The following is a 23800-nucleotide window of genomic DNA, read 5'->3' as shown; positions in this document are numbered from 1 at the left end:
CTTGTAAAAACTATCACACATTTTAGATATTTGATAAAGATCTTGTTCAACACATCCCAAGCCATCCTTGACCAAGTCTCTCTGCAATAACGATAATACCGGTGAAAATCAGAAAAGCTGACAATGGTTTTGAGGACAAGTGACAGCTATGAACAAGGCTCCTGAAACAGCCTGCAAGATGAGGTTGTTAAGAAAAATTAAGCCAACGAAACAAACAAAAACTCACCACAACTTAGGATGGAAGCTGTGCCATTTTGAATACTGTTGTGATTATGGTGACTGGATAAAATGTTCACCAAGGTTTTAACTTATTCACTATAGTTTTATTTCCCACCTCTCAAACAAGAAAAGGTACTTCCCCAAACAGCACTGAGAACCAGACCAGCTTACGAATTCTCTGCCACTTGAGAGCTTAGTTAGCAGCCTAACAACAAAGGGCAGATTAATTAACCCAAAGACAAAACCATGACTGCAAAAATACGCCATTAACTTGGGAAAGTGCAGTTACTTGGAAGAGACTGCACTGAAAGGTAAGATTACTGAACAGAATTAGTTCTGTTCTAACTCAAACCAGGACAGTTAGCTTTCCAGATTTATTAGACAGTCATAGAAAGAAAAGATAAAGATAATTTTAAATTTTAGGCTGCTGACTCTAATAATGTGTTACCTGCAGTATTATTATGTAGTAACTGTTAGAAGCTGAGACATCTGCTGAACGTTCAGCGTTCCACAAAACCATACTCACATGTTTAATAATAAATGAAGTCCTGAGCTAACTGAAATATCATCTTATTTAATGCTTATACCTGCAAAAGTACTCTTAAGAGAGGATTTTTTTAAAAAACCTGTTCTGATGCTCATTCAGCTATACCATATACAAATTCAAATCATATGTATAATTTTAGCAACTATTATATCTGATATTTAATTAAGCCATTTCAAGACTTTGTACATCTGTGTAAATATTTTTAACTGCACAGTGGTATAATGATCCAACTGTACTGTATACCTTTGATTTTCTTTCTTTTTTCACTAGAGAGTCTCCAGTCTGGGTTGATCTCATCATAACCGGGCTAAAAACAAAAAATAGTGAAACAGAAAAAGAGGATTATATGCAAGTAACACAAACTGCTTACTTACTGTACTGTCACATGAGTGACATAAAAGTTTGCCAGTATCTGGGCAATTCTTAACTGAAGTTTTCCTGACTAATTTTGCAAAGAATTGAACTGATGAACAAACTGTTCTGGAGCATTATTTGGTAGAAGGCAAGGTAAATATTGAGGGAAAAAACAGACAATCATATCAGACATCAAGCAGAATTCAGTTTCAACTACTGAGAGTTACCCGTATAGGCCTCTGCTGATATAATACAGCTTTCAGTCTACCTCCACCACTGCTATCCATTTGGCACCAAAATGTGTCATGAAAACTTCACTTCAACATCATTGGTTCTTTTTCTTCATTTTTTAAGTTTAAGGCTTATGGTTGAAACGTAGACAGATTATTGTCAAACTAAATATAGGGCTCTACAAAAAATATGGAGTTGACCAAAAAGATAGCATGCAGCCAAAGTACAGTTATCTGAACTATTCTCACCTCCTAGGAAAACACACCTCCAGAGAATTAAGATATGTACTATGAGTTTTTAAAGCTCTACACAGTTCTTACCTGATCAGTTTGGTCCCATTCTCCTTGCTGTCTGAGAGATGGTACAGACCAGATCGTAAGTTTTCCTGAGAAATGAATAGCTGCCAGAAGAGCTCCATCAGGAGAAAGATTCATCTTGAAAACTCCATCCTGCCAAACATTATGTCAGCATAGTAAAAGAAAAATAAAAATAAAGCCCAACACAAAACACACACACACCACCTCACATATCAAAGAATATGAAGGAAAAAAAAAAAATCCCAAGCTATTTTTTCTATTTTATGGGGAAAAAAATTGTACAGTCTTCCATCCTGAAAATTTAATATGCTTGTCAATGGACAATGCTTTAAATTAAAAAAAAAAAAAAAAAGAAAACACACTACCCTATGTTAAAAGTCAGGATAAATACAAAATATCAGCTGGGACATGGAGGAGTAAAAACATCCTGTATAAAAAGAGGAACATTACCACAACACAAATAAATCTTTGGCAAATGTAGACTTCTGTATCACATCGTTATACAGCTAACAGAATCTGAAAGTGTGGCACTCCTAGGAAAATGTCACAGAGAGCAGTGGAGGGCTACACAGAGGAGAAACTGCAGGTTGTCTTCTGTGCAGAGAAAACGTTAGGCAGCCTCAGTTCCCTACTGTCCTGCCTCTCAGGTCCACCCAAAGAAGACTGTTACCAAAACACAGCCTAGTATAGATTTCCCAAAAGCAAACTTTTGGGTAGGTGTTCTTAGAATAAAATAAAACTAAAATCATTTTTTTAAAAAGGAGACTAGAAAGATGATGAGAACTTGGAAGGACACTTTGTTCAAACACATTGTTATTTCAGGACACTGAACTGGAATTTAAGAATCTCTTGGGTAGCAAGAGACTAAGCAGCAATATAGTGAACATCAGATGAAGTCCATACAGACGAAATAGTTCAGCATCTCTACGTAAACTTCATGAAGGCTACAAAAATCCGCACGCATTAAGGTTTCCTTCAGCTCTAGATACCTTAGGAGGCAAAACATACTTCTAACAAAATGTTTCCTTAATGATTCAGCAACTCCCACACAATTACAACCGTATCTATACACTATTACCATAAGATAAGAGCCTCCAAATACACACTCAAAATTTAAACCCAAACTTGGTGCCACTGACAATGCATAATAACTATAAATTATGTTTTCAGAAATTGTTATTTCCCCTGCCTCCAACACAACTACTGTGTTTTTCAGAAAGATCACTAGGTTCTTAGAGAATCTAATCATTACTGAAAGACAGTAGAATGTAGATTCCCCAAAATTGTATTTTTTATAAAATCCCATTTTGTTAGTGTGGTTTGCTTTTAAAAACTTCCAAATAAAGATTCAACCCATGGTAATGTTAGACTGTCCAAGTCTGCAGTTAATGAATTTTTAAGCCAACATGTCCTCTCTTGGAAAACACTCCAACATGAATGAGGTACAGAAAAGTTACTGGACCTCCATACGATTAACAAGTTTTAATGGCATTTCTACAGCACATTAGTGGTAGGTACCATTTGAGGATAACAATATTCTTTTAGGGTATGTTTGTTTGGATTTGGGAGGGGTTTTGCTTATTTTTATTTTATTTCTGAGGCTAAGTTCTAGCTATGCCACAGAAACAATGACAATCAAGTCAATCCTCTCCCTGTTGTACAGTGGTTTGCAGCTACTGAGAGCATTGCTTAAATCCAAGTTTAAAATGTGTTTTTAATTGAAAAGGAGAGCATTATTAAGCTTTTTTAAAACCAATTAAGAATTATTTATATTAGAAAAATTTCATAAGTATTCTCTGATTATCTTAAGCAGCTAGAGTGCTGCAATCTCTCCTGGAGTTTGCCAAGGAATTGTAATGCCTACTAATGGAAATTCTCTCTTTACAATTCAATTTGCATACACAGAGGACAAAGAAAAAGACTGCTAAAGGACTCAGAAACGTACAGCTACAATATGTAATCCATTCAAATAAATGAACAGTGATATATATCACAGACTTTAAAAGGAATTAAACGCTTACTCAGTAGTCAGTAATAATTATCTTGCTGTTAAATTTAGAGTTGGTTGGCCATAAACACATTCAAATTTAGCACCCAAGCATTGTTATCTATAGAGACTAATCAGTTCTTGGGCAAAGCAGGCAATGCTGCCTCAGTACACAGCTTGTCAACCTAAGGGAACCACAGAACAAGACACTGAAAACCTCAACAGCTTGGCACTTCACATTTTATAACTGCCATTTCAGTGAGCAACACCACAAATCAAATCTCAACAGAGCTAGTTCTAATATACAAGTCCTATAGCTACTGTGCCTGTTGTACCTCAATGCTGTTGCCAATGTCCCCACTCAGAACATAAACTCCACCTCACATATTTAAACCATAATCTCTGAAATGAAACTAAAACATTCAAGGATGAATAACAATCCCTGCTGTTCTTTGTAAATTTAGTACTGGCAAGTGCAACGCAGTTGAAGTTTAGTACAGCTACACTCAGTACTAGCCTTCCAGTAAAAAAGTTTACTTGAGCCTTCTGGTTTATATTTTCAGTGAAGGAAATAATATCTCTCAGCATTCCACTCAAGAGAGAGATTCAAAAAGATTTGGTTTCCCCTTCCAATCAAACAGGCAATTTCTTCTTTTAACCAGTCACCTAAACATCCCAAAAATCTATTAAGGTCATTTCCAAAGTCCATATAACTTCAGACTAGCTATTTTTCTTCTCAGGAGGACACAGTGAGGATGCTAGACAATTCTTCACTGCTCCTTCCTTGTACAGCAATAGAAAGGAAACCAATTTTTCTGTAAAGAGGCAAACGGGGATTAAAAAAAGGCATCTAACAAAGGCTACACACAACTAGTAGACAAGAGATAGGAGAAGGTGGTGCAGTACTGCACGGGTGGATCGCAGGCATGCAGAAGAAAGCCACAAGCACTGTGTGCAAAGCCTCAGAAATATTAAAAGCACACACATACATCTCAGCAGGACACTCAAGATTTAAAACTCATGCAATCAGGGCAAAGGAGAACACAAGACCCCTACGCAGGGTTTGTTAAGAACCAAGTTGATTCTGATCAGCAGTTTCACTAGGTTCACTTGAGTCCTGGTAGAAGTTTGACCCATAACAAACCTTTGAAGCAACTTTGCAAAATGTTTCCCTAGTATCTCATAACAGACTGTAAAAATCAAGTCTTTCTGTCTGAACTATTTGAGTCATAAATGATTAGCTTGAATCCAGTGATTATTTCTTCCCCACACTGCACGAAAAATTTTGAGCTGTAAGGTGAGAGGCATTTTTTTTGTTTTGGGGGTTTTGTTTGTTTGTTGTTGCTTGTTTTGTGTTGTGTTGCTGGTGTTTTTTTTGTGTTTGTTTGTTTTTTTTTCCTAGGGGGGTGCAGTAATGCAGAAAGTTGGTTTTTTCTCATCAGGCATAGATGAACTAATTGGATTTTTAAAAAAGCCAAATAAATGGCACACTACTTCATTTAATGCTAAATAGGGTTCTTTTTGTAAGTTTTATAGAAATGTTAATTCTTAAGTTGCATAAATTAAAAATTACTTTCAATAATTTTCTCAGGTAGTCATTAATGGACAATTACGTTAGTAAAATACATTTCTGAGGGAGACCTAGTCCTTAATACCTGTTCTGTACCCCGCCTGCTGTAAAATCTTAAATTCATAATCCTCAGTAATCCTCTTCTCTGGGCCTGTTAAGAGAAACACATCATACAATGAAAGAATCTCCTAGATCGTTTTATGCACCAAAAACTAAGTCATATCTAAAGTACTAAAACAACTCTGCAGGATTCTTTAAGCTTCCATTAGATTGCCTACGTTTAAATAATGCAAAGATAATAAAACACAGTTTGTAAAACTTTGCCCATTTTGTTAGGTATGTATCACACCACAGGAAAGCCCTACCCCATTTGCAATGAAATTAACAGCTTGGGTTTTATACGAGGCAATACCTACAGAAGATTACCACTCAGGGGATAAGGAATTGGCTGGATGGTCAAACTCAAGGAGCTGCAGCCAACAGCTCTATGTCCAAGTTGAGACCAGCGACAGGTGGTGTTCCTCAGGGATTAGTGCTGTTAAACATCTTTGTTGGTGACAAACAGTGGAATTGAGGGCACCTCAGCAAGTCGCTGGATGATGCCAAGCTGTGTGGTGCAGCAAACACACTGGAAAGAAAGGATGCCATACAGAGGGACCTTGACGGGCTTGAGAGGTGGGCCCATGCCAACCTCAGGAAGTTCCATAAGGCCAAGTGTAAGGTTCTGCACCTGCCTCAGGGCAATCCCAAGCACAAATACAGGCTGGGTGGAATATGGATTGATCAGTCCTGAGAAGAAAGACTTTGGGGGTGCTGGTTGATGAAGGCTCAATAGCAGTCAATGTACAAGTGCAGCCCAGAAAGCAAACAATATCTTGGACTACATTAAGAGAAGAGTGACCGGCAGGTCGAGGGTGGTGATGTTCCCCTGCTACTTTACTCCCATGAGACTCCACCTGAAGTATTCTGTTCAGCTCTAGAGCACTCATCACAAGAAGGACATGGACCAGTTGGGACCAGGTCCCAAGGGGGGACAGGCAAAAGAGATAACTCATTTTAAGTTCATACCATAGCTTAAAAAATAGCAAAACATCCCATTTAATTCTTCTTTTAAAAAGAGTTTAATATTGGACTGGAAGTCCAATAAAACTTATTCATCCAATAACATGAGGAAGCATACTTACTGTTCTAATGTCATCTTCATAACTAGTGACCTGTTTATAATGAGGAGAGCCTGACAGTACTCTCCAAGCAGATATCCCACAAGCAGTTGCTTTAGACACTCCATCTTCATCTGCTTCACAGCCTCCTACAAGGAGAAGTCTGTAAAATATATAAAGGCATACTATGGTTTCATATACTGTCACATAAATGCTTTTGGGCTTTTTTAATTGTCTTAAATCAGAATTTAACAGAAGAAACAGTTCGCTTGCAGCTACAAGAAGGCTACCTAACAGCTCCAATAGGCTTTGGCTGTGAATAAACATCCTGAAGTTTAAAAAGATTTTGAGTCTTTGAGTTACTTGAGTAACAGTTGTTATTTGTGGCATTTATCCCTATCCATTCTTACCTCCAGCTTTCCAAATACGGCATAATTGCAAACACTTAAAATAAAGCATGTCTGCCTACAAATTTGAGTTTCTCCTCTATCCTCAAAGAACACAAATAATTACAGTTTAAGCTTATTAAAAGTTCTGGTCATTCTGTATAAACATTAGGCATCCAATTATTCAGATGTGATAAGAAAGTTACTTCTCTTTTATTGAGGAATATATGTAGGTTTTTCAGTTTTGTTTTCTAAAGCCATTCTCAGTTATAAAAGTGCAAATTCTGTTATACACAGTAGATGGTACTTTTAAAACTTGCAGGGAACTCTTAGACACTGCTGATTACCACAAAAATGCATCAAAATATTTTCCCTTGAAGCCCATTCACCTTATTAACAACTAGTTTTATATTCAACTGATAATTTCTTTGATGAAAATTTAGAGAACAGATGTCTGAGCTTGTTTGGAATTTTCATTTTAGTGAACAACCCATCAAAAAGTAAAGTATCTGCCAAAAAGGGACAGATTAGAAAAGCCAGACGTTCAGCCCCGAGAACAGTCCTTGATCAAAGCCTGCACTACTCCTGAAATGCCCTACCACCCAGCAGCTGCTGCTCAGGCAGCTCTCACCTGTGACTCCAGTGTGTTTCAAAAAACATTTCCTGCAGAAATCAATTCAAAGGAGGAAAAAAAGAAAAAAAATCCCTTCCACATTTATTTCTCTTTAAGAGCTTAGTAAAACCTCTTTAACATTCCCAGGTCTCATGCTCTTTGCATAAAGCATGACGACTCACAGCATGGATGCTTATTCTGTTAAGGTTCTTAAGAGTTTTAGGTACTTTATGGTGTGAAGAGTTGCCCAAAAGAGCAAAACAGAAATCACTTCCACTATTTTCCTCAAAAACAGCAATAGGAGACTCTCAGTTTACCATTATAATTAACAAGAAAATGTGTAAGTTACCATTGCATTGTTCTTATGATCAGAAGGTAAAGCATAGCACAGCTAAGAGCAATTACTTCTCCCTTGAGATGATACTACTTAGCTTTAGAATACACAAAGTTTCTGATTGGGCATCCATGACACAGTGGTTTCTTGCTATAGTATACCAAGAGGAATCCATGCTGTCATTTAAGGAGCAAATGGATTTTTATCAGAGTCAAGGAGATCTACCACAAGTAGCATAGCTCATACTTCAGACTTCTTAAAACTGGTAACCTAAATAGCATGTGGAAGCAAAAATATTTCTTGAGTAATTAGAAATTCACATCACAGCTTATGAAACAGCAAATTCATCTATTTTTGTAGCAGTAACATAGGAAATTAAATTCATCTACCATAGCTTTCCCATAGATATTTAGCAAGTCCACTAAGTTATGAAGATTACAACAATTAGCAAAGCATGTTTTTAGACAACCAGGGAGAGAACTTCAACACAGATAAAGTAGCAAGGAAGAATTGTATTCCACCATTCCGTAGATTGCAGAAGGAACTTCAGCATAAATACCATTTGTTAAACAGAATACAACTGTTGCTCAGGAAGCACACCAATCCCAGCATTAAAATACCACAGAACTCCTACAGCAGGTAGCTCTTCCCTGAACAAGCTAGTCATTTAAGACTGCATTGTGTCTTTTATGTGACAGACTTTGCATTTTAAAAGAACCCAAGTTGCTTTACATTTCAACAACCAATTTTTTTGGTTTTGATACTGGATATTCATTCTGGTCAATTGGCTGGACAATCCTCAAGTAAATATTTGGACAGGAACTCAAAGGAACTTAGCAAGACACCATTTTAACCAAAAATACTAGTCAAAGTACTTGGTTCTGCAAGTCATAGTAAGCACGAGCTCAGTCTGAGGATGTCTCTGGTACCTCAACTCATGAAGATTACAGGGACTGGTTAACAATAACAATGGAAAGGCACACATTAAAAACAATATTTGAGCAATTCCATACTCAAGCAACTGAGGAAGTCAAGCAACAAGCAGGACAACATATCAAGTTTAATTTCATTCAGCTTTGGAACATCAATAAATACAAGAAACTACTGGAAGAGTTTGTTATTCTTTTATGAAGACAGTGACTTTAACCAAGGAAGGCTTGGCAAGAAGAACATGAATCCTTCAGGAACATGGAAAACAATAACACATGAGGTATAGCCACCACTAATCACCACAGTTCTCAGAACTACACAGAAGATTTTCACAAATTTTCTGCTGATTACTGCAGAAAAGTGCACATGGGAAGAGAAAAAAAAAAAAAAAAAAAATCACAGATTGAATTTCATACACATAATAATCCATTTGTTTGTTTCCTTTCTGTACAATTTTTATTTTCCTTCTCCCTGGTATTTCCATTCCACAGCTTTGCTCTGCCTATGATCATGGTGTCAGAGAAGCTTGACACACTGGTGCTGATCAAAGAGCATGCCTCCAACTTGTACAGAAGCCATCTTTTAGATATGCTACATAGCTCTTCCAAGGAACTTCACTTAAAAACAAGGAACAAGTTTTTCAGTATCTTGCAGTACACACCTCTGCCAAGCAGATGAACTTTCAGCTGAGACAGAGCACATGACCTGAAATTCGTTGTAACAGCTCAAATAGGTTTTAAAGCAAAATACTTATGTACCATGTGATGCAGCTTATGCCCATTTTAGCTAGTCAGGAATAAATATGCTATGGTGCTCACACCTGAGCACACGGTCTATTAGTTGTTTTATATTAGTGAACATGAAATCACATCTTAAAACTCTGATAGATGTTGGCAAAGTCAATTACATGTAAAGTGATAAATTTCCTAACTTTTTTTTTTATCACAGAAAGCAAGTTTCATCATGTCCCTCTTTTGCAACCTGACCATGAGAAAAGCTTTAAAGTAAATAAATCTGTCAAGAAGAACTTCATGAAATCGCTACAACTCAGCCATCAATTCCTAATAACCAAGACACAGCAGGCATAATCTTCTGAAATATTAATTCACCTATGGTCGCACCCATCTGCAGGAACCTAAATTCTTCCATAAGTTCCAGCTTCCACTGCAACCTACCACTGAATTAAAAATTTCAACAGCAGCAGTGACTAGAACTCGATTACAATTGACCACACTGTGCCAGAGGTGACTAAGAGACAAATAGTAGCAGTAAGACCAGGAGAGGAATTGTCAATAGAAGTGGCAGCAGTAGCTCCAAAGCTGCCTGAACGAGCTCTCAGGAACTCCATCAAGATAAATCTTTTCAAAGAATTTTTGGAAAAAACTGTCACACACATTGCAACTTATTTATAATTCAGAAGTATCTTTTAGGATAAATGAAACTCAATGACAGCTGGAAGGAAGATGTCTTATCGGTTTAGACACACACAAAACACACAACCTCAAGACAAAAAAGCCTTTTCCCAGAACTGCAGAGAAACTCACCATGGCAGCACGTACTTAAAATTTTAAAGAGCTTTTCAGAGAGCAAAATGCAACAGCAGGGGCAAAAACTATTAAGATGAGTAACACAACTGGCATTAGAAGAAAAAGAAAGGTACTGCTGAGAGCCTCAGCAAAGATCTGGCCTTGTTTACCAATTATTTTTTCAGGACTAGATAGGAGACAACTCCAAAATAACAAGTTGACAGGTAGAGTGGAAGCAGCAACAGGAGAGGTTTTTTTCCTATTTATCTTTTATTTATTTTTTTTTTTTTTTAAAATACACTGAATCTGAAGAGGAAGATACCATTCCAACAACCTTTTTTGTCCCAGTACCATGAAAAACTACTTTTGGCCAAATATTCTGATTCTTAAGTCACACCATATCAAGTCAAGTTTTAAGCCACTCTAGATGGGTCACAAAACAACGTTAACTTAATATATGACACTTAACAGTAGCTCCCGAGAAGGGAAAGTTTTGTGTAACATGCTGTTATGGACATCAAGATTGATGCAACATCCTTTAGTACTTAAAGTGTTAAAATCTGAACGTATGCAAGAATAAAAATTCTTTTTCTACCCAGAGCACAGCTAGCACACCACAGTTTGTGCAACAGTTTTTGAGCTCCCTTTCTAGATCCCCTTAATATTCTACATAGTTCTGGAATCACACAACTCTTGGGAAGTCTTTGAGGAACTTCATGATGCCTGATGTCATGAAGAGCCAGGTAGCTAACTCACGAAGGTTTTAAGAAGGTCTGCCAGCTGCTCCTGATCAAAGGGTGCTTTGGGCTTTTGCTCCAGCTGACTCCTGATCAGTAAGGGTCAGGATCCCTTTCAACAAGCCCTGGAAAAATACCTATGTAAAAGCGCCAGGCCTAGAGCGCAGCCAACAGATGCAGCATTTTGTAGAAAATGATGGCCAGAAACAATTCCTGCACATGGAATTCCAGGCTCACTCCCCAGCACCCACTGGAGCAGCTACCCCAGCACACGAGAGGCCTTGACCCAGACCACGTTCCTAAGGGAGGACACAGATGTACAGGTCTTGGACTGCAGGGAGGTGCCTCCAAGCAACCTGCTTTAGTTAACCCTGCTGTGAAAGGGAATGGATTAGATGATCTCCAGAGGCTCCTCCAGTCTCACAAAAACATCTGCCCCTGCAGCACCTCAACTGTACTCTATTTTAAAGATTTCTGCATAGTTGGGCTGAAGAAAACTAATACAATCCTGGTCTCAAGAACAGCAAGTTCAATTGAGGCATCCAGAAAAAAAAAATCTGAGAGTGAGGCAATTCTTTAGCCATTAATTTTAGCACAATAAGCAAATTCCAACTGAATATAAAAACTTTAATCTCCTGTAGTCATCATAAATTCCAAGCTCTAGTATCAAACATTTTCTGTAGCAATTGCAGATAATCCTGCAATAAGACATTCACCTCCAGATTAAGATACTCAAAATAAGCAGGTGTTGAGCCTTCCATCAGAGCCTACAGAAAGCTCACACTAAAGCAGACATTTAAGTTTGTCAACTAAAGGGTACCATAAATTCCATCACAAAAGAAGGCTGGATCACATGAAAACACCAACATTAGGCATCTAAATTAAGGTATATCACACTTTTCAACAGCAGTGAAACTCATTAGATTTTTCTCAATGCTGTTTTTTCAAGTTTTCCTACAGATTCAGACACATTCCCTACTGGCATATCCTCTCTGCAATTATCATACATCTCACTGAAAAAAAGTCAAGCGTACTAAGTTCTTAAGTGCTATTTTATTGCACTGTAATAGGCAATGAGCAAATACACAGTAATATTAGAGTGCAGTAAGTCAAGCCTTACAAACCGTGGAAACAGACCAGTGTAACTTCACCATCTGAAACTAAACAAAACTCAAGAAAGCACAAAGTAACGAAGTTGACCCTTATGTGAAGTGATCAAAGTTCACACTAGTGAAAATGAAGAGTTCAGCACATTCATACATCTCTACAATTTTCTTTAAAGCACAATTTGAGAAGACTGCCTCCCTTCAACACCTTCAGTTTTTTGGGCTTTTGTTTGTAAAAAGACAGTTTCAGCAAAGGACTCTGCTCATCATTTTAGACTTCTCTAATGTCAAATTTAGAAGTTTCCTACCATAGAGTAAATTCAAAACAGAAAAGACTTGCCTAAGGGAAAAATATTAGGGAAAAATATTTGTTCTTTCTGCTTTCCATTCATTCCACCCAACTGTGCATTCTTTCAAGTATCAGCTTTTCAACTTTACTCAGCCAGTCAACTGGCAGCACACAGCAGGAGAAACTACAACCACAGGGGACTCCACATCACTATTTTTATTTTCATGGAAGGACTCCTATTTCCCAATAAAACAAGTCAATGCCTGAATGTCTGTTACGCCACACACTTTACTCAAGTTTACTACTTTAGCAGCAGATAACTACATATTTTCATGTAAGGAAAGGGCATTTCTCTCTCTAGAAAGCACAGAATACAGACAAAAAAATAAGTCAATGCCTGAATGTCTGTTACGCCACACACTTTACTCAAGTTTACTACTTTAGCAGCAGATATAACTACATATTTTCATCTAAGGAAAGGGCATATCTCTCCCTAGAAAATACGGAATACAGACCAAAAAAATGCCAAACATAAGCTTCCATAAAAAGATAACTTTAATTACTAATATTGTGAATAAATTGTTCAAAACACAAAACTATCATTGCCTTCTGCTCTTTTACTTCACACTAATATTAAGTTTTAAAAATACTAACCTTAGATCTAGTGAGAATAGTAGGAAAAACAAAGCTGCTACCTCTCAGAGGTCGGAGGAAAGAAGGAAAACACAGAAATTTTGCCTTTTTTTTTCCCCCCCTCTCCTCTTTTAAACCTCTATAGCAAGAAGTTGCCAATAGCACACACAAAGCAATGTCCATACTATTTGGCTACAACTATGCCAGCTGATTTTCTATGCATTTTGTTGCTAATAGGTTCATCCATTATAGGAGTTTAACAGTTCTAGCATCATTTACTCAGAAACACACCAAAAATGAAATAAGCACACCCATCTATTCTAGTTGTCAGAATAATTACTTGACCATACTTGAAATATTAAGCTATATTCTTTGCAACACTCACTGTTATAATCAATGTACTTCCTAATATTAGGAGCACAAAAGGTAACTTTGGAAACAAGTGTCAAGTACCATTAACCTGGCTTGATCAACGGAAACAAGGAATAGGTTCTATTGTCTGGTCAGATAGCAATACTAAAGCTCCACAACCCACCACATCTATTACCTCCAAACTCTAGATCTGGTATACTGAGTATTAATTCTGTGGAACTGCTAGATATGAACTAGGTAGAAAGAAGAAAACATATTCAAAATTAATCTCTCAAAGTAATAAGCTGGAAGAACTTTACTTCTCATTAATAACTACTTTTTCCTAAGATAGACAGGACAGCTCAATTAACACTTCAGAACAAGTTTTTATACAGGGAGTTTCTTCTAGTATTCCATTGCCAAGTCTTATTGCCATTTAAAACAACACAGTGATATAATATATTGAGCTGACAAATCCAATCCTAGTAGATCTAACAAAAGAAAAATATCTAGGAGGAAATTCAGTTTCTACAACTCAAGAGAAATTGAAAAATAAGTTGCTCAGCTTATCTTGCTTATAACAAGTTGATATTAAAAAAGATAAGACATTTTTAACAGAAGTAATTGGCTAACCAGGACCTATTCCAACTAAACCTGTTTCAAGAGCAGGCAGTCAATTAGCCTATTTGTCTGTTTGTCATGGGTCTGGTATCTGTATCCTACATGCTACCAGTAGAAAAAAAAAAAAAAAACAAAAGCATCACAAGATAAGTCCAAATACCAAGCCTGGCAGTTCCACTCAGAATACTAGGGAAAATGGAAATGGGCTGGCCAACATATCCAGAAAGTAAATTCAGGCAGAAAGAAAACCCAAAAAAAACAACCACTCAACAGCCTTTACCGCCACCAAATTAAGAAATGCATTTTGAAGCTATTCTTGAAGCTATTCTTGACATTCTAAAAAAATGCTGCTATGTAAGGTACTCAAACAGTGAAGGACATGACTTAATTTTCACTATTCCAGTAGTAAAGTCAGATGACCAACTAGGGCTTCTTTCATAAGTACAATGATACTCAACTTTTTATTACGAGCTCACCAAATACCAATATTAAAATAGTTGTCTTTTCTCCCCCCTCCCTATCCAATACACTTCAGTATTTAGTTTGCCTCTTTTGTTCATAATTTCCATATTATTGGTAGGTAGCAAGCAGAACACTTACCTGTGACCAGGATGATAAATGACAGTAGTTATTCCATGGGCATAATGGCTGCTAAAGCTGAAACTATGACTCTCCTGAAAGCTTTGATTTGTTCCAACATAGAGTATGGGGGGAAAAAAAAAAAAAACAAAAAAAACACACATTCATTATTTCTGGTTTAAATTTTCTTTAAAGAGTAAAAAGAATCCCTCTGAAGTTCACTGCACCTTCACAAAATAAGTAAAAATTAATGCTTACCTGACAAGATAACTTCTGAGTTCCCCACGATAATTAACGACAAGCAGTTCAGCTGACCATTGGGCACTTGCTTTGTATTCTAGAAAGATTAGTCCAGCAATAGCATAACTCAGATCTCCTGGAAAACTTGCTGTCTTCATCCAAAAACAGACAGACATTTAGAGAGAAAAGGGATATAAAAGAAGTGTCTAATAACATTTCATCATTTTATTAGTAACTAAATAAGCTTCCTTTTCTCTTGATTTTGAAGAAAGCTTATTACTATAAAGTCTGCAAAGACAATATACTAAGAAAACACACTTGAGTCACCTTCCTAAATTAATATAAATTTTGAATATGTAAAACAAAATATGTTGTGTGGAGTAAGCCAACAGCAAGTATCTATTCTTATACTAGGAAAAACAAATCCTCATATTACACTATCAGCAATATTACTTGGTTTATAAGTGACTGCATAACAACTGCAGATTTGTAATCTACCACCACAAACTAATTTTTTGCACACACACTAATTAGGTGAGTCTACACTTTCACGGTCTGATGCACCTGCACATCTACCACAATTCCAAGAAAAAGAGAAGAAAGATGAAGATCCTTACTACATACAACACCACAAAGGACATGCTTTCCAAGTGCTACACAGGACTTCAGTTAACTCTAATGTATCCATCACACAATAAACACTTCATGGTACATCCATGCATGGTACTCACGCTGTAAGTCAAAGTAAGTGATGATTTAAAAAAGGCCAAAGAGTGGCAATCATCCCTTATCCTTAAAAAAGGTTCTACTATATTCATACTTAATCTCAGACAGCACTTACCGGTGAAATGACCAAAAGCTCACTACCCATCAGGTCAAACACTCTCACTGTTCCAGTGCTCTCAGCATAAGCAAGTAAGGTACAATCATGGCTCCATGCCACTCGTCTCCACTGAGGGTTAGGATCCTTTGGTACTATGAAAAAGAAAGAAAGCTAATAAAAACTTAAATATAAATATTATCCCTTAAACAGAATAAAAAGTCAACTGCATCAAAAACGCATGGCGTCTACCACCATTACAAGCTTATCTTGGAGGACAAAGCCAAAAGAAAAACCAACAAGCCACCAAACACCTCCAACACCTGCTATGTCTCCCAAACCCATTATTTTTAACTACAATTTCATTTCAGATTCAGGTTTTATTGGTTAAGCATCATGAAAAGAAGAGGGAGAGGGTGGGTAATGGAGCTAGTTACAAAGCAAAATTATTAAGAGACTCTTCCCAATGCTTTTAAGAAATTACATTATCTTTAAAGTAAACCAACACCAGGACTTAGCAATGCATGAATAATAAACAATGATGACACTGAGTAATGATGTAGAGGTTGCCATATTGCATACCTTGGCATTTTCCAACTATAGATACAAAGTCATCTTTGGCAGACCTGCAGAAAAAGACTTATATGAATTTAAATAAGAAAAAAAAAAAAACAAAACAAAACACACTATTCAATTCTACAGAATAAACAAAACACTATAAAAATACTGTTAAGTGCAGAATCCAAAGGCCTGCATGTATTTCACAACTGGTTCAAAAAGACAGAGAGTAGTCTTCAACCTTGGGCAGCTACAGTGATTAGCAATAGTATTTTAGAAACCCTCCTCCCAGTGCATAAATACCAATATCCCTCATTTAGTAGTAATTTTAGTATTCAAGATCATTAAATTTTAGTAGTCAAGATTGAATAGCAGCATCTCACATCTGCAGCATGTAACTTTAGGGTGGGGGAAATCTAACTAGTCAGTATTCTCTAGGCTACAATTTTAGAAACAATGCAAGAATTTACTTACATTAATACAGTTGAAACACAAGATTTATTTTATAGTCTATAAGCTGACATTTATGGTGTTCACACCACTTCTGATTGAACAATTTTCATACACTTGCTTCTTTTACATATAAATAGAAGGTCTGACCTTCTAGCAAATGGATTTTTGTGAAGCAAGTAAACACACTCAATCAAGATCTGTTCTACAGCTAAATGTGTTCCTGAACTGGCAAAGGAGAGCTTGTTGTTAGAGAGCAGAAGAAAGAGGGAAAGCATCAGTCTTTACAGCAACCAACATTACTTCTAAAGTAAGGTGAAGTATTATACATGCCAGCTACTCTACAGAGAGGCAGTGTACTGGCTCCTTGTCCCATTTATTAGGAGAGACTTAGGGGGAACAGAAAGGCAAAGCTTAGAAAGATCAATATTTGAGTGTAGCATTTTGAAGCATCTTGATTGTTTTTCTTTCACATTCTGAAAAAAGAAAGCAAAAGATACAGATCATAAAATCATAAAATGCTTTGAGTTGGGTGGGACCTTTAAAGACCATCTAGTCCAACCCAGCTGCAGCAAGCTGGAACATGTTTAACTGGATCAGGTTGCTCAAAGCCCTGACCAACCTGACCTTGAATGTTTCCAGGGTTGACACTTCTACAACCATCCTCACCGAAAAAAAAAAAAAAAAATCTTCCTCATATTTAATCTAAATCTACCTTTTTTTAGTTTAAAACCATTATACCTGGTCCTATCACAATACATACCGTGTTCATAGAAAAAAAAAAAAAAAAAAAAAAAAAAAAAACAACACACCAAAAAAAACTGTCCTCATCTTTCCTGCAGGCTGCCTTTAAGCACCGACAGACCACGGCAAGGCCTCCCAGAGCCTTCTCTCCCCCACGCTGAACAACCCCAACTCTCTCAGCCTTTCTTCACAGGAGGTGTTCCAGCCCTCTGATCATTCTAGTGGTCCTCCTTTGGACCTGCTCCAGCAGATCCATGTCTTTCTTGTGCTGAGGACTCCAGAGCTGGACGCAGTCCTCCAAGTACAGTTTCATCAGAGCAGAGCAGTGCAGAATCACCTTCCTCCAGCTGCTGGTCACACTTCTTTTGATGCAGCCCACAACACCTATAGCATTTATCATTAGGGGAGTTTTTGACAGTGGGATTGGTGTGGTCTTGTTTCTTTGGTTTTTAAACATCACATGTCCAAGAACCAAGAAGAAATAGAAGGCTTCTGCTTTCTAAGTAATAATATATTTTAAGATGATTATTCAGATTACTTCAACAATATATAATATAAAAAAAAAAAAAAAAAACAACACACCCCAGAAAAATCATTAAAGGTATAGTTAGTAAATGACTAGAAACATTCTCAGAACTCCACAACTGTGTTCATGAAGCAATAGATCATACAAAGTTACCTGATTTCTACACATTGGTCTTGAACAACTGCCAACAATTTTCCATTGCTGAAAGAAAAAGATACAGGTGTGAAAGTTCTTTTAAAGTCAGTCTTTACACAGAAAAGACAACAGAGCTCTAGGTTTTTTTCTGAAAGGTTAGATATAAATTTCCTCTTTCATAAATAAAAGCAAATTGGGAAATATGAATTTTTATTTTAAAAAAATATAGATCTGTGCTATAGTAAGATTCCCTTCATGTCACTGAAATGTATCTGTCCTTTTTTCCTAGTAGCATTAAGAAAACAAATATCTAAAAACTGCAGGCAGGGGAGGTCAGAATAAGATGTTGCTTATGGATAATTTTATAACAGCAACATCTAATGCTATATATTGCTTTATGTGGAACAAATAACTGTCATACTTCAGTAAGTTAAGTTGTGTCCTTAGGAGCAGGTCTCCTGTCTTTGCACCTAACATACAACACTGCAACTGGCACATCGTGCATCAACAGGGATCATCACTTGCCTCAAAGAGCCACCTTCACTCTCAGCAGCACAGAGCTCTTGCTGAACTACTGATCATACTCAGTGAAAAAACACAGTGAACTAAAACATTCCATACTACCTTCATATTACTAATCCATTTTTCTGCATATATTTATGCCCATTTCTAAAAGCCAGTGATCTCACTGATGCTGCCAACATTACTGCAGAAGAGCTGGTTCTAGCCTTGGAACTCTCACTTCTCTCCTATGTATAAAATAGCAAACAAGTCTTGCGGGTATGCAATCACTGCACAAATTTTAAAACAAGCTATTTATATCACATATCCTGCCAAATATAGGTCTTTAAATGATCAAATTCTGGACTTGAGTTTGAGAACAATTGCACTGCAAACTACTTTGCCTCAAAAGCTAGGAGGACATTCAGACCTGAGTGAGAAATACATTAAATGACGGGTAGCAGCATGGAAGTCCCTAGGCAGCAAACAGACTGTTCCTTTCCAAGGCTACCTTGGCAAAGCCTCCAGTATTTCTCTTGACCAAAAAAAATAATGTGACTTTAGCACAATATTAACTTGGCACTGCTACCAATGGTGCGTCTGGGGGAAGGAGAGGAACCTTTAATATTGCCAAAAATGGAAAGCATGTAAGCTGGTTACCTTGCAAGTACCAGGTGCCAGTTGATCTGCTTACTAACGAGACGAACCAGTCCAGGGGGCAGAGAAAACTTTGCAGGGCTGAAATAACAAAAACATCAGGTTAAATCAGAACATAGACTTAACAAAAGCAATATCTGAGACGTGCAGGCCAGACAACTTGGCTTTAAGGTAACTACCAATCACTTGGGAGGTTTTAGCAACTGAACATGAATCAACACTGCACCCTGCCAACGATAAAGGCTAACAACATCTCTGTTTGTATTAACAGGATGAACCCACATACTGAGGGAAATGATTACTACTCATCATTCTGGTCAGCCGTCAGTTTTGGGCCCCTGTTAAAAGAACACAAATAAAATGGAGGGCCACCAACATGGTCTAGGAACACTTTCCATAGAAGGAGATGCTAAGAGAATGTGCTTGTTTAGCCTGGAGAAGGGAAGGCTTCAGGGGGAGCAAAGACCATCTCTCTGATACACAGGGGTTACCATGAAGATGGAAGCCACCGAATACATGACAGGAGCACAAGAAACCATAATCAATCCTTTGTTGGACTGGCAGCATTAGGGTAATGGTTGGACTCAAAAATCTTAAAGGTCCTCTCCAATCTAAATGATTCTAACATTATAAAACACAGGAGGTTCCAAGTTGACATCAGGAAAAGAATTCTTTACCATGAAGACAGTAAGGCACTGGAACAGGCTGCCCAGAGAGTCTTTAGGATTTTCATCCTTTAAGCTTATCAAGGCTTAGATGGACAGAGCCATAAAGGAACCTAGTCTGAATTCAGTGTTCTCCCTGCTTTTAGCAGGACTTTAAACTAGTCACCTCCCAAGCTCCCTCCCAAACACTTTTATTAAATACAGAAAAATAGCAACTAGTCTCCATTGTAAAAGTTAGAAAACAGACTTGAAATATGATTGTTGGGACGAAGGGAAGAAAAGTAAGTTAATCCTGTCTGCAGATGAATCCTTACAACTAGACTTAAATGGTGATATGGAGCCCATAAACATCACCCTGGCTCCTGACAAAAAAAAAAAAAGGGGAGGGAAGGGGGATGCAAAATAAAGTAGAACACCAAAAACTGGGAAAACAGCATTGTCTGCTGAATTCACGTACAGTGTTGTTTCACAGGGAGCCACATTAATGTGCCTTTCTATACATCTCAAAACCAACAGAACAACCCTAAAAATGAAGAAGTGATATCTTCAAACCTGCCAATTTCATCAATAGAGTAGTATACCCACAGAGCTGAAATTCTCCAGAAACACTGTATTTACCCAAACACATATCTGGGACCATTTAAGCACCTTTGGAATCAGAAATTACATTTTTAAATGGTATAATGTTGCTCAACTAGTTACGCAGCTTTTTGTATCACTGTTTGAATTGTCAAGAAAAAAATACACAAACTATTACTTCAAAGGAAGCAAATCCTGCCATGCCATCACACCTACCCCTGAGGCTTAAGAAACAAAAACAGCTTCACTTGCCCTGCCTCAGCTGGGAGTGGGAAGGATGTACACATGTTTTGAGAAAGGCGATGTTCCAACTGCAGGATTACTTAGGCTTCCCACAAAAGCAAAAATCCAAACAAGTATACATCAGCTCTTTTCTAGATAGCTTTCAGCTGCAAGTCAAGGAATTGCAACTTAAACTTAAGAAAAGAGAACATTCTAAGTGTTGCTTAGAATATATGCTAAACAAGTGTTCAGCTTTACTCTCATTAAAAGAATCACTCCATCAAATCAGAAAGCTATAAAATATTACCAAGGTAAAAGATTAAGCACTATTTTCATCCAGCCTACCTGTACCAGAGGTACCGAAGCAAAAACAATGCAGGACCTACAATGGAAAAAAAGGCAAAAATTACACCTCTAGCAATTTTTGAATACTCTCCAGCTTACTGCACACAGAATCTCAGAAATTCTCACAGAAGAAAAAGGGAAAAACCCTCTATCCTTGGCCAATGAATTCTTACATTAGGGTAAATACAAAAGGTAGATCAAAAGGATCACTACACACTTCTGAAAATTCTAAGACAAATTCCTATTGGATGAAAATGCAATTCAATTACTGCATAAAACAAGTGTTGAATGGCAATGTAAGAGGATCAGAATGTAAAGCTTCCTTACAGAACTGTCTAACTAGCAAACAGCCCAATGCCAGAGCTGGTAGAAGAAAAAAAAAAAAAAAATCAAAACTTCTTAGCATATTGAAATAAACTAAAAAAACCATAATCTAACAGACACAAGAAAGCTCACCAAGAGAGCAGAAACATAACATAGAAATGCTGGAAGTCAAAAAACACCTTCCCGAGAACACATCCAGCACACAATTTCCATTACACTAGCCACCCTAAAGTACAGAAATTGCAAATTCTAGAAGCAACCCACACATCATTCTTACAAGTCATGAGCATAAAAATAAGTCATATTTACCTGTAATTGCTCTAGTGATGATAAATGATGCACCATGTTTTCTGTTGCCTCTTGGCTGCAAATACAACAATAATGGTCAAAGACTGTGTTATACGTTTTAACTTAAATACAACTCATCCATATATTCACCCATTAAGTTGCCTGCTAGCCTGCATGTTCCTCATGTATTTTCTATTACTTGCAACTTCATACAGAGACTAATTTAACTGCATAAGCTAAAACAGGCTATAAAGCCAAATATTTTAAGTGCCAAGATGTAATAAACAAAATGTACTGCAGATTGTCTATTGATTCAGCTTTGCCTTGATCTTTAAGAAGACACTGACTTCTGATTATGTTCTCCTGTAAGGTATTATAAATGATTCTTTGTATGCCAAATGAAAGCCAGATTGATCTGTATGGCTGAGAAGTCAAAGCAATTGCTGTTCAACATATTATGTTAATATATAACTGCTAAGCTACACAAAGACTGCTTACGTAAAGTTTCAGAAATACTAAGAAGAACAAAGAACTTCTGAAGAAAAATTCTTTTTAAGTCATTTTGTACTAGGCAACACAGTCACCCAAATCATGACTTGTACTCCATACTATCTCACTGAGCCTTTCCAGCAGCCCTGGTTTGCTTAAGGCAGAGGTGAACAACTACACCCACAATATACATGGAAGTATTCTACAGACACAGAAAAAGAAATACAAAACAGTACAGGATGTATGTTCTCAGCTATAAGAAGAGTTGAAATTATTTGCCAATAAGAAAGTAACAGAAAGGGATTAAACTGAGAAGAGAAGCAAGATAACCAATACAGAAGGCATATACACACAATTCCTGAATATAAGCAGTCATGCTTACACTTTCCTAGTGAAAATATCAGAGCACGACAAATTGAGTATTAAAGTGAGTAATGAATGAATTTCCCCTTCCCCCCAGTATAGAGTACTTAGAGCAGCTCATTGTTAAATATTCAGACCTCTCACTTCAAGTTACAGAGCAGCGAACACTGGAAGACACACAAATTTATCAAAATTCTGGAGCATGCCCATGTTAAAAAAAAAAGGGGGGGGAAGGCTCCCAAATTTAAGTTATTAAAGTAAAGATTAGCATTTTTCTATGCAAAGTTTGCAATCCAGAAGTAGTTTTTCAAATAATCAGGGTGTCATCTCACAGCACGTGAAACCAACACAGCTGTACTAATTGATCAACCTAAGTCTGCAACATTCCCTATCAGGAAATAACAGGCCATGACAGTAAAATAAGTGAGAATAGAAATTATTTCTTACAGCTACCATAGTAGCTTGGGGAGAACTGCAATTTCCTAGGGAAGTTAAAAGCAGCACTTGTTAAAGCTTTTGGATTAAGAAAAGTTCCCAGTAAAAACATTTCCTAAAATTGCTTAAACTTTTTTTTTTTTTTTTAAATATTCTTAGCATCCACTTGTGAGCCTGAACTACAGGTTCCACACATCAAATTGCCTTTTTTTTTTTTTTAAATATTCTTAGGATCCACTTGTGAGCCTGAACTACAGGCTCCACATATCTTAAACCTTTCACAAAGCTGATTTACTATTATATTCTGAAGACCTGAGTTTTACTTTTCATAATATATTCCTATAACCTTAGCAACAGCAATGGCTACCAGATCTGCTATAGATCTTGTTTAACTTATGCCTATTGGGGAAAACAGCTTCAAGTTTCAACATTCCAGAAATAAAACCTATGAAACTTCCTCACTGATAAGAAATCCACTACATATGGTAATATTTTCAGGCCTTCCTATCTCCGCCATTCAAAATAGGAAGTATCTTGAAGAAAAAGTAAATAGGCAAGAAACACCAAGTTTAAAATAGCCTGTATCACTTGCTAAAGTTTGACAAGCAGAATTTTATGATGTTTAGAAATTCTGAATATCAGGGCAGATTAGGACCTTCAGACTATGGTTCCACAACCACTTTACCTTGGCATACTGAACGCTGCCACTAAAGAGAGGCCTCACACTCCACTCAGCTTTGTCTGACACATTATTCACCCACCTTGGTAACCACAAGACCACTAGGGTGATCACTCAACAAAAAGAAATGAAAAAATGATTGTTTCTCAAACTAGCTCATTAATCAACTTACCATATAACTTCAAGAGTACTAATGGCAGCAGAAGAGAAGGGACACTTGTCAGAAACATGCCCACTTAGTACAGTTGTAGAACCACAGTCTGTGCTTTGTCTCACTTGCTTTACAGATT

General features: G+C 37.1%; 1 protein-coding gene across 1 annotated transcript in view; it reads right to left on the bottom strand.

Moving 5' to 3' along the window:
* NBAS (neuroblastoma amplified sequence) overlaps positions 1 to 21620 on the bottom strand; it is a gene marked incomplete at both ends in the record, with an annotated part of 123217 nt that extends 101597 nt beyond the window's left edge. Inside the window, 12 exons of the mRNA XM_008949395.1 lie at positions 1010 to 1073; positions 1672 to 1800; positions 5311 to 5376; positions 6410 to 6548; positions 14512 to 14610; positions 14749 to 14878; positions 15568 to 15705; positions 16133 to 16176; positions 17982 to 18029; positions 19125 to 19202; positions 20933 to 20969; positions 21566 to 21620. Of these exons, the coding sequence (XP_008947643.1) occupies positions 1010 to 1073; positions 1672 to 1800; positions 5311 to 5376; positions 6410 to 6548; positions 14512 to 14610; positions 14749 to 14878; positions 15568 to 15705; positions 16133 to 16176; positions 17982 to 18029; positions 19125 to 19202; positions 20933 to 20969; positions 21566 to 21620 (1027 nt within the window). The remainder of the gene's footprint in view (positions 1 to 1009; positions 1074 to 1671; positions 1801 to 5310; positions 5377 to 6409; positions 6549 to 14511; positions 14611 to 14748; positions 14879 to 15567; positions 15706 to 16132; positions 16177 to 17981; positions 18030 to 19124; positions 19203 to 20932; positions 20970 to 21565) is intronic.
* Positions 21621 to 23800: the final 2180 nt, after the last annotated feature.

The sequence above is a fragment of the Merops nubicus genome, unplaced genomic scaffold (assembly GCF_000691845.1).
Source record: "Merops nubicus isolate BGI_N331 unplaced genomic scaffold, ASM69184v1 scaffold4391, whole genome shotgun sequence".
In the NCBI taxonomy this organism is placed as follows: domain Eukaryota; kingdom Metazoa; phylum Chordata; class Aves; order Coraciiformes; family Meropidae; genus Merops; species Merops nubicus.
Note: the sequence above shows the minus strand (reverse complement) of the source record. Positions and strands in the feature narration are given on the sequence as shown.